Source organism: Micropterus salmoides, unplaced genomic scaffold, assembly GCF_014851395.1.
Source record: "Micropterus salmoides isolate LMB-PRFRI ecotype aquatic unplaced genomic scaffold, ASM1485139v1 Ms_hic_scaffold_2, whole genome shotgun sequence".
Lineage (NCBI taxonomy): Eukaryota > Metazoa > Chordata > Actinopteri > Centrarchiformes > Centrarchidae > Micropterus > Micropterus salmoides.
In genome coordinates this window covers 31323757-31335301 of record NW_024041150.1, presented here as the reverse complement: position 1 = coordinate 31335301, position 11545 = coordinate 31323757, and the positions used below count along the sequence as shown (strand labels likewise).

The following is an 11545-nucleotide window of genomic DNA, read 5'->3' as shown; positions in this document are numbered from 1 at the left end:
AAACAAAGCACAAAACACAACAGTTTAAAAAAAACACATGAACAGATGAGAAAACACAACAAAAAGAGAAAACACACACACAAGAAGACACATAAGACTTATTAATTGATTATATTAATAAGAACAGCTTACTTACAACAACGTGTGACAGCCGTCATGTACCAGCGCCCTAAGCGGTCGAGTGAATTTCCGAGTCGCCCTGAAGGCAACACTTTCCCCGCATCAGCCTGCCCACTATCAGCCGTCTGTTTGTCTGTCTCACAGGTGTGTGTGTCTACTCGTCCTTTTGTGTCAAATGCCGAAAACGCCAGATGAGCAACTAAACGCCCGATGACTGGAATATTTCCCCGGACTGCTAAAACAGACAGGGCTGTTTGTGGGAACAAAAACAAACGGAGCTAACGGTCGTAACGTGTTACCATGTTAGCAGCAGCAGCAGCAGCAGCAGCAGGACGGCAGGTGCATCGTCTGAGACATTAGCCTCATCTTGTGTGAGCTTCTGAAGCTCTGGGTAAATCAGTGTTTCATCTTTTTACGAAGACAACATAACGTCGCAAGTGCCCGCATTGTCAACGTAAGTAGCGTTAATAGCTGTCTGTCCGTCGTGTTTTGCTTTTAGCTCATCAACCGTCCCAACAACTGAGCAGCCAGGGGGGAGATTAGTGCAGCTAACACCGGGGAGGCAAGTTAACGTTAGCTAATTGTTGGTTCGTCAGAAAAACATACTAAATAAACGGTGATAGTTTTTAGAGCAGCTTTTTATAGGCCTGTGTTATGTCCAAGGCTGTCAGGTGACGGACTGGAAACCTTTGCTCAGTAAAGGGGGACACCACCTTTACGTTTCATGTAAACAGCACAGGTTGGTAGGTTTCCAGGTTATCTCAGGGTCAAAGCCTTTAAACGGAGCCGAGACTGTGTGTGTTTTTTATTTTAACAAGCTTAACTGAGCAGCAGGACAGCTGACCTTGTTCCGGCAGTTGTATGTAGCAAGGCCTAAAGTTGAGTTTTACTTTCATTTTTATTATTTTCATTGTGGAAGGAGGAAGTGTTGTTGGTGGGTAAATCGGTTTCACACAATGGTTGAAATAAGACAAAAGTTAACTTGGTTACTGGAGGCCTAATCACACTAAGAGCTGCAGCTAACACTTGTTTTTATTACTGAATCGTTTGCAGATTGTCTTCCAGATTAATCAAGTAGTTATGTTGTCTATAGACATCTGCTTGTGTTATCTAACCATCACTTTAAACCTTATATGAGCTTTGAGAGCCTGGGGACAAGCAAATAGTGAAAAATTGGTTAATCGATTTATTAAAAGCAGTTGCATACAGATTTTATGTTGATTACTTAATCAATGAATCAACTCATGTTTCCTCTCTAATTCTACAAATGAGGAGGGCAGCAACTACTTTTGATGTATTTATTAATTGCTTCAGGTATTTATTAAGGTGAAATCTTTCCAGCGTCTGTAATGTGAGCATTTGTGTTTTGAACTGTTAGTCTGATTTGAAGACATCATCTCAGGTTGATGGGCATTTTTCATATTGATATTTTATAGTATAAATGATTAATTAGCTAATTAAAATTAGCTCTGTCAACGATCCTTAAGTGACTTCTTCATGTTTCTAGTTTTAAGACTCAAAGACATTCACTTGAAAAGCTGCAAATCAAATGTTTTGAATTTTTGCTTTATAAATTACTTAAACAAAGAATCCCCTTTATCCCCACCTCTTCCTCATCCACCTTTTCCCCACTTCTGTCCATCCTTCTGTTCATCCTTTTTCATCTCCCACCACATCCTCCCGCCTCCAGCTCACCCCTCTGACTTCACAGTCTAAAAACTGGCATGGCCTCGGCCCAGTCAGAACAGTCAAGCGTCCTGCAAGAGGAGCTCACCTGCCCGGTGTGCCTGGACCTGTACCGCGACCCTTACTTGCTTCCCTGTGGCCACAACTTCTGCAAGACCTGCCTGGACCGCCTAAAGCGGCAAGCTGATAGAGGTCGCTTTCGCTGCCCAGAGTGCCGCGACAGCCACCGGTGTGGCATCAACTTTCAGAAAAACTTCAAACTAGCCAATATTTCTGATGACTACCGTCACCGGCGCAGAGCTACCACTGCAGCAGCTACAGCTTTAAAATCCAGAGAACTGCTGTCGTGTTCTCTAGCAGCGCAGCCAGCCAGGAGTGTGTTTGCAGTTCCATGTGACTACTGCCCCTCAGTCGCTGCCGAGGCGTCGGGCTCCAGTTCTGCTGGGGACGGGTCCTCCGCTGCCTCCGTTTCTCAGGAAGAGGGTGGCAAGCAGGAAGCTGCTGGTGCTGCCGCTGCTGCGTCGATGTTCACGGTCAAGACGTGCCTGAAGTGTGAGGTGTCGATGTGCCAGGAGCATGTAAAGCCACATCTGGAGCTTCCGGCGTTCCGCGAGCACCCGCTGACAGAACCGATGAATGACTTCTGGAAGAGGAAGTGCCCAGATCATGATGAGATATACCGGTAGGAGGCATGTGCACTCATATATTGCTGTTAATATTTTGTAAAGGTGGGAACTTACTGAAGCTATTTGAGTCAGTGATGACCAGCTGATATTAACTACGGATACACGGAACATAATGGAACAATGTTTATGTTTATATTATATTGTATGTTTCAGGCTGAAGCTATTTTCATTATCAAGTAATGCTGGGAGTGTGAATTGGTGTGGCTTGGATCTTACTACAAGTTTCTACACCAAGGCTAATTCTTTTGCATACTATGTTTCAATAACGTATACAAAACCCAACTGAACAAACATATTTACATTAATATCTTTTCCACTCCATATTTCCCACATTGCGTTTTTCGCCGCATTTGGAGCGGCACTCACTCCTTAGTGAGTCCAACCTGTTATTTCAATACTGAGCTGTCCTTTATAAGGTTTATCTGAGTTTTTACTTGGTGTGCGTCTCCAGGTATTACTGCATGGATGACAAGGTGTGCGTGTGCAACGCCTGCACCATAGAAGGTGGACACTCTGGACACACAATCAAGACCCTGAAAAACACGATGAAAGATCTCAAGGTACCCTTTTCATTGTCATCGTGGTTCCTGCACAGATTAGAAAATTCTGGATTATTATAAAGGGACATAACGTAGGAAATTCTCACACCTTTTAAATGTTATAGAAATGCTCAGGAAGCCTACAGAACGATTGCAGTTTAAATTCAATGGGACTGAATTTTTTTGTTTTTTATCCCCACAACATCCCCCATAGTTATATTTAATTCTCTTTATTAATTAGCACTAAATCCTTGTATCAAAATGAATGATTCAGAAATAAATGTGTTGGAGCTCTGCGTTTTGAAGCCTCTTCCATTTGGTTTAACCACCTTTTGATTGTTTGGCTCGCACAAAGTCTTGTGATGAGTCTGGAATCCTGATGAATGGATATCGTCAGTGTTTCGATGGCTCTGTGTGTAAATGAATGAATGAGTCACATGACTCTCTGGTGTTTTTATGGGAGAGTTCAGTCCACTTCCTGTGCTTCCATTCTCCTGAGCAGAGTGTGAAGTTGAGAGGCTTCCAGTTCATTGTTATGGATATTTAGTCCAGAAACTTGTTGTCCCACTCGTCCTGGAAAACCTGGAAAACAGTTGACCTATTTTCCAGTCATGGAAAATGAAAGAAAGTCAAATGTCCGGGAAAGTCTTGTGTTGTCCTGGAAAATTATGTTAACAATATGTTGCGGTTGCTCTGTTTTGTTGCGGCAGCGTTGTGAACACCCCCCCCCCCCCACTTGGTAGCACAAGCTGGATGACATAAATTCAAGTAACCGAAAATCTCTGTAATGTAATTTGGATAATCCTCCTAAGGTAAATATTAGTCACTGCTGGCTGGTAACTGTTTTTTATTGGGTTTATAGATTAACATTTTCCTCTCAACTTGTTTGTAAACGGCTAAAAAATTTTTTAAATTGGTCAAAACAGCTCTGGCTAGGAGCAATGGTTTCAAATGTGTTGCGTATTGTTGAGAAAGTTGGATAAAAATGAACAGGAAGCCGGGGTTAGGACAATGAATGGGAGCCGATGTGCATCAAACACCAGCTAAATATTGACACTTTTTTTTACCATTACACCGAATTTCAGCTCAGGACCACAGTGATATTATAAAGCTAAAGTTCAAGAGAATACTGGGATTTGTTAGTAGGCAAAATTGTAGGCTCTTATTTATTGGTGGACGCTATTTAGAGCTGAGATCAGTGAAGCCAGAGTTGGCTTCATGTAACACAACACACACAATATTGTCAGTTTTCTACTGTTAGCTATTCAATAAAAGAAATAACATTTCCTGTGGATTAAAACGTTTAGGTGAGATGTTTCAATAGGGGAGGAGGAGTATTTGTCATTGGCACAGTTAGCACTCAATGTTTTCAGCCCTTCAGCCCCTACACATACAGTGAGGAAAATAAGTATTTGAACACCCTGCTATTTTGCAAGTTCTCCCACTTAGAAATCATGGAGGGGTCTGAAATTGTCGTTGTAGGTGCACGTCCACTGTGAGAGACATAATCTAAAAAGAAAATCCAGAAATCACAATGTATGATTTTTTAACTATTTATTTGTATGATACAGCTGCAAATAAGTATTTGAACACCTGAGAAAATCAATGTTAATATTTGGTACAGTAGCCTTTGTTTGCAATTGCAGAGGTCAAACGTTTCCTGTAGTTTTTCACCAGGTTTGCACACACTGCAGGAGGGATTTTGGCCCACTCCTCCACACAGATCTTCTCTAGATCAGTCAGGTTTCTGGGCCGTCGCTGAGAAACACGGAGTTTGAGCTCCCTCCAAAGATTCTCTATTGGGTTTAGGTCTGGAGACTGGCTAGGCCACGCCAGAACCTTGATATGCTTCTTACAGAGCCACTCCTTGGTTATCCTGGCTGTGTGCTTCGGGTCATTGTCATGTTGGAAGACCCGGCCTCGACCCATCTTCAATGCTCTAACTGAGGGAAGGAGGTTGTTCCCCAAAATCTCGCAATACATGGCCCCAGTCATCCTCTCCTTAATACAGTGCAGTCGCCCTGTCCCATGTGCAGAAAAACACCCCCAAAGCATGATGCTACCACCCCCATGCTTCACAGTAGGGATGGTGTTCTTGGGATGGTGCTCATCATTCTTCTTCCTCCAAACACGGTTAGTGGAATTATGACCAAAAAGTTCTATTTTGGTCTCATCTGACCACATGACTTTCTCCCATGACTCCTCTCGATCATCCAAATGGTCATTGTCAAACTGAAGACGGGCCTGGACATGTGCTGGTTTAAGCAGGGGAACCTTCCGTGCCATGCGTGATTTCAAACCATGACGTCTTAGTGTATTACCAACAGTAACCTTGGAAACGGTGGTCCCAGCTCTTTTCAGGTCATTGACCAGCTCCTCCCGTGTAGTTCTGGGCTGATTTCTGGAGACCCCACGAGGTGAGATCTTGCCTGGAGCCCCGGTCCGAGGGAGATTGACAGTCATGTTTAGCTTCTTCCATTTTCTAATGATTGCTCCAACAGTGGACCTTTTTTCACCAAGCTGCTTGGCAATTTCCCCGTAGCCCTATCCAGCCCTACGATGACAATTTCAGACCCCTCCATGATTTCTAAGTGGGAGAACTTGCAAAATAGCAGGGTGTTCAAATACTTATTTTCCTCACTGTATACAAGGGGGAAGAGGCAGGGGGCAGGGAAAAGCTGGATAAACGTCCAGAGTTGTGACAGTAAGTAGTAGGTGTGAATCAGGATTTAGATTTTTTGCTGTCAGCTCAGTCACTACAGTATGTCCTTTGGTTTTAGGTCAGTGGTCCTTCTTCGCATGTCATCTCTATGAGTATCACTTTGTTGGAGAGAAGAAGACCTGGGATGAAGCCCAGAAGTATTGCAGAGAGAAATATATTGACCTGGCCACAGTGTCTAACATGGCAGACATGAAGAGACTCAATGACACTACAGTGCAGCAAGGAGAAGCCTGGATTGGGCTGTACAACCAAACACAATCCAACAGGACGTGGCACTGGTCTATGCCAGGAGTGGAGTTCAAAGAAAGCGAGACAAATTGGACCTCGGGAGAACCGAATGATAATGGAGGAGTAGAGAACTGTGTGTTATTACGGAAGGATAGCAATTGGAGAGATGGGTCTTGTGAACATGAGAGTTATTTCATCTGTTATGATGGTGAGAATATGTGTTATCCCTACTGTCTAAATTTAATAATTGATCATATAACATTATCTTCAGATGTGACATATCTCATTTCTTCATTTACTTACAACAATAAGAGTGGCTCTGAGAAGCTGTAGGCACTACAGTGCTATGGGCTACACGCTAAAGTCAGCACGCTAACACCTGACACTTTGACATTTTCAATACTAACATGCTGATAATAAGCAGATATAATGTTCACCATGTTTACCATCTAAGTTTAGCATGTTAGATTTAATAATTAGCATTAAACACAAAGCACAGCTTAGGATGAAAGGAATGTCATTAGTTTTACATGTTTTTAGTCGTAAACCAAAATACTGAACTGATAAAAAAAAAAAGTTGAGCTGATGATGGAGCTAGATGAAGAGTCAGAGGATCATGAAAGTTATTGCAATACATCCTGTGATGACCATAAATGCCTGCACAAAATTTCAAGGCCATCCATTTCATTGTTTTTGAGATATTTCAGTCTCAACCAACATTACCATCCACGGAGCCATGACGCTACTAGCATGGCTAAAAATATGTATTTGCTCAAAAGACGTACATGTACACTATAAGGTCATGCAAGTTTGCCTGTTTACTCCACAGAAAATAATGCAACAGACAAATACCATCTGATTAAAGAAATGAAGAAGTGGCCAGCGGCTCAAGAATACTGTAGGGAGCGTTACACAGACCTGGTCAGTGGACTAAAGCAGTTTCAAGACATGTCACAAAAACTCGCTGTAGACATCCAGTCTGTAAACAAAGATATGTGGGTGTGGATCGGCCTGTTCAGAGACTCCTGGATGTGGTCAGATGGGAGCAGTTTCTCTTTCAGAAACTGGGATCTGAATAAGCCAGGCAGTAAGAAGTGTGCCATGACTGAGTTAAATGTATCTGGAAAATGGAGCTCTGATGACTGCAATGAAAGAAAACCCTTCTTCTGCTATGACGGTGAGTTTTGCAAACGTCTGTCTCAACTGTTTTCTCCCATTGGAGCTGAACTGGAATCAGTTGGAAAATCCGTCTGAATCTACAGTATTTATACTTTATTTTAATTTTGTTGAAACAGTCTTTTTGTGTTGGTTGTGTCACAGCTACATGTACACAAGCTACATCTGTTTATATTTTTTACTTTCTTTTAAAAGTAGTGGTTAATTGATCATTTTAGTTATTATTGAGCATGACATGGCTTCCTTTAAAATAAAATGTCACTTACTTAAGAAGTTCTTAACATATTTAAAGATATTTGTTATTAGCCCCAAACACACAAGCAGTCACTTAAACCTGAAACATTTTATTTCAGTATTGAAGATCCATATTGGATCCCAGTGTTCCCAACAACTAACTGAACAAAGCTGCTGGTATGATCCTGTGTTTCTCAGTTTCTTCCATGACAGATAAAGTGATCCTGATCAAAGAAAGTAAGACCTGGGAGGAGGCCTCATATTACTGCAGAGAGAACTACAGTGACCTGGTCTCCATCACTAACCGTCACCAGCAGAGATGGGTCCAAGAGAGAGCCAAGAACGCCTCAACTGATTTCGTCTGGCTGGGACTGCGCTACACCTGCACTCTGGATTTCTGGTTCTGGGTCAGCAATGATGTTGTCAGCTATACAAACTGGGCACAGGGGGAAAAGACTGATGACTGTGGCATGTCTGGAGCCATGGACAGAGGAGGACAACATCAGTGGTTCACAAAGCCGGATAATAACAAGTTTAATTTCATCTGTTCTAAGTGTTGAAACCCACTCTGCTCACTGGTGTCAGATGTTTTATTCATTCACTCACGTTGTGTTTAGTGGTGTAATACTTTTGAAGAAGTCTACACTATATATCTTCTTTGGGTTTATTGAATGGCTTTCTGGGAAAAGTGGCCACACTGAATTTAGTCACAAAGTACCACAAGATTACTGAGGATGTGGCCAATAACAAGTTTTTCTGTCTCCTTTTTCTGAATCACTGATTGATCACTAGATGCAAGATCACAGTGACTGTTTGTTATTCTCTGAGGTTGTTGTGATATTTTCTTTCTCTTAAAGTGTAGATCTTTTATTAATCGTTATCTTCTATAATTCAAAATGTGTATTTTGTTTTCCTATATATCTTTTCAAGAGAAAATAGGAATAAATACACACATCCACAGTATACTATACTGCTTTACATTTGCCTCTATATATTTAATATTAAACATTTTAAGTTTCGGTAGAGATTTGGTGATGGGGTCATATTATGTGAAATCTCAAATGTCTTCTTTGATGGTCATATATTTGCATTTTTATGTAAACAGTTTTCTCTGAGGTTAAATAAACTGTTGAACCATGGAGTGGTGCTCTCTTTTTTCCATGATTGTTTTTGTACCTAAACATAAACAAACTTTAACTGTAGTGTAACATCAGAAAACAGTGGCTTGGATGGCACAGGAAAATGATGTTGTCTTGGCGATAAAGGTGTCGTATCATAAAATGTTTTGTCCCACCAACTCTGGATGCACATATTATCTAATGTAAATGCTGTCAAATGCATAATTGGAGTGATCACTGAGGAACCAACTTTTAGTTTGATGTTATGATGGATAGATTACTTGGCTGGGATGACCAAGAGTTCTTAGAGAGGTTTAGTTGAAGGTGGCAAGCCTTCATCCATGTGGATATGGCTGAGAGACAATCCGTGATCTGTGCTGAGACAGTGGGGTCGTCTAAGAGGAAGGACTGGTAGAGTTGCGTACAGTCTGCGATGGAAAGTGTCAGAGATTTGTTCTATACATTAATATCTTTACAGTATCTCCGTGTCAGACATGTTTTACTGGTCATGGTGAATGGCTTCAGCTCGCTTGTTATTCATTAAATCATTAAAGATTTCACTGGATTCCCAACTCCTCTAGGAAAAGGACAGGTCATACAGAAATGTAATATATTCACATATATGTGAGACACTGCTGAATATATTGAAATACATTTTAAAAATATTTTCAAAATGCTAAAATCTTAAAGTTTGAAAATTATCTTGATATTCCGTGTGTAAATATATCTAAATATGTGTGGCAATATGTGTCATGCATCATTTAATCAAGTGAGTTACTTTTTTTGTCTCTTCCAAAAAACCTCAACCTTGTGATATTTATTCGAAATACATACAGCTGTGTTCGTTTTTACATTTCATTTTCAATTAACACTTGAGATACATTTCAATCCAATGAAACAATTATGAAGCTTCAGGAAAGACATTTCAATTAAATTTTCTGATTTTATCTACTTCATCAGTACTACTGACCTTATTAAGTGGATCAGGTATTGACCACATGTGACTCATCTACATTAATGAAGTTTTCTGCCACTGGTAGTGACATATTTTCTTCTCCGTGTGTTTCACAATATGGCAATCTTAAGTTAAGTTAGTGAAAATATTTGCATATGATTATAAAACATCTATAAACTAACAGCATATACAGTACTGAAATATAATCTATAGGTATAGATAACAATTTGAGAAATATGGGAGAAGCTTAATATATGGCACTTGATCCTGAGGAAAATGTATCCTGTTAGGCTGAAAAATCGTGCTGAGATTCGTTTCAGAACCCCATCAGGCTTAAACTCTAAAACTGTACAATGATGTCAACCGGTGCATTCAAAAACACAACTAGCTGTAAAATCTTATCCAAATAGGCTACAACATCTTAAAGTATGAGCTTACAGATATCAAGCAAACTGCAGCCTGAACCAAAAGCAAAACATTTATACAAATATAAGTCTAATTATATTCTATATTTTTCTGAAAATGTAGTTCACCTTTAATGTTGGTACAGACACAAATAAGCCTTTCTGTGGAATATTACTGGCAGGAATGGCTGTCAGATGGCCAACAGTTTTATCAAAAGCAACAAAATGGCATGGGTTGTCTAAGGATGTGATTAAACTGTGCTTTTGCTTTTGAAAAACGTTACCAATGGCATAGCACATGCCTCCGACTCCTAAATCTGCAAAGATAAACTTTCTCACCAAGAATCATCATCTTTAAGGATTACAGTGTGAGAGTTTCTCTTGGTCTCCCTGGCATAACTCTCAGCATGTATTATTTCACCATCAACTACTACTCTATCATAGTAATTGGAACGAGAGCGTCAAGTGCCTGATAGTTGTTACGTTCTACCAATTTCCTTTGTGGTCTGCCAAGTGCAGTGACTCCTTCAAACTGTTCAACCATTTGAACTGACTTCTTGGATGTAGTTAAAATGTCAAATGTGTCTTTGACCTCAAAGTGGGCATTACCCATCAAAGATTTAGCATAGACTGGAAGTGCCTTCTCTAGCAGAAAGGTTTTGCAAATCTGTAAAGCTACACCCTGTGTGCTTTTTACCATCTCAAGCCGTTGTCTGTTGTAATTTTCAAACACAGGCAGAGTGAGCCCAGAGTGGCCCAAAATCTTTAACACTCTGCGCCAGATGCAGACAAAGATGAATGTTGAATGTCATGTTACAAATACCATAAAGTCCCTCTGCTTCTTGTACAAATGTGTTGAGCAGTTTTTCAGCCTCTTTGATCTCTTGTGAAGTGATTGATTCCAAGCGGAGCAAACCAACACCCTTGATAAGGTTTAGCCAGTGGACAAGGAAGCTTTCAGGGAGTGTGCCCTTTAACACAGGTACACTGTATAAGAACAACCACATGTACCAATCATGTGCTTTCCAGAAATGCCTTTCAGTTATGGATCGAGGGATGAGCTGTGTACTGCAAAGTCCATCATCCACTTTTGAGACTGACCTTCCAATATGCCACGGCATTCCACTGTTCTCACTGCAGAACCACAGGTTAGCGTAGGACCTTGCAACACAGCCATGTATGATATGAAAGTCTGGCAACAAAGACAGTACTGAGGGTCCTTTAACACCCATTACAGGAGTGGACTTCCCCAGTGCTCTTTCAGCAAACTTGATGGTTGTTTTGAAGGGTTAAACCCTTGTTTGCCCTTTTCCTTCTTGTACCATGACTCCTCTCTGTACACAGAATGAACAACCAAATTCCCCAGAGAACTGCTTGAAATTTTGTAGAAGTGGCCTGGCAACAGATTAACTGACTAGCACCAAAGGAAACACTTTAGTTGTGTGTTTTACATGTCCAACAGACCATTTGAAGCCAGCCTGTTGCAAGTGAACACATTCTTTCACAAAAGGTTCAAGAAACATATTCATGTTTGGCTTTTTATCACCGACCCACAAGGCGGCAAGCATGACATGTTTTGATCTTACTGCTGGGTCAAGTTCATTAATGATAGAAAGCAAGGGCCAAATACTACACTTTGATGAACTATAGAGTGGCTTTCCATCGCAGCTAAAAGTT

General features: G+C 40.8%; 1 protein-coding gene across 3 annotated transcripts; it reads left to right on the top strand.

The window, feature by feature from the left end:
• The first annotated feature begins 217 nt into the window (after window positions 1-217).
• LOC119912893 (C-type mannose receptor 2-like) lies at window positions 218-8532 on the top strand. 3 transcript variants are annotated; one of them, XM_038732118.1, is made up of 4 exons: window positions 218-511; window positions 1811-2488; window positions 2944-3052; window positions 5812-6245. In XM_038732118.1, exons 2-4 carry the CDS (start codon window positions 1845-1847, stop codon window positions 5944-5946), a joined length of 888 nt encoding a protein of 295 aa, XP_038588046.1. In that variant the 5' UTR covers window positions 218-511; window positions 1811-1844; the 3' UTR covers window positions 5947-6245. The 3 variants fall into 3 exon arrangements, with proteins under 3 accessions (XP_038588046.1, XP_038588045.1, XP_038588043.1); XM_038732117.1 differs by having other exon boundaries at window positions 219-574; XM_038732115.1 differs by lacking the exons at window positions 218-511; window positions 1811-2488 and adding exons at window positions 6811-7158; window positions 7590-8532 and having other exon boundaries at window positions 5812-6189.
• Window positions 8533-11545: the final 3013 nt, after the last annotated feature.

Bases quoted from the DNA above. Each gene is read 5' to 3' on its own strand.
- LOC119912893 (XM_038732115.1), top strand. From the start codon at position 5,934: ATGGCAGACATGAAGAGACTCAATGACACTACAGTGCAGCAAGGAGAA. The intron at 6,190-6,810 runs GTGAGAATATGT...TTTACTCCACAG, and splicing joins TTATTTCATCTGTTATGATG to AAAATAATGCAACAGACAAA. The intron at 7,159-7,589 runs GTGAGTTTTGCA...TGTGTTTCTCAG, and splicing joins ACCCTTCTTCTGCTATGACG to TTTCTTCCATGACAGATAAA.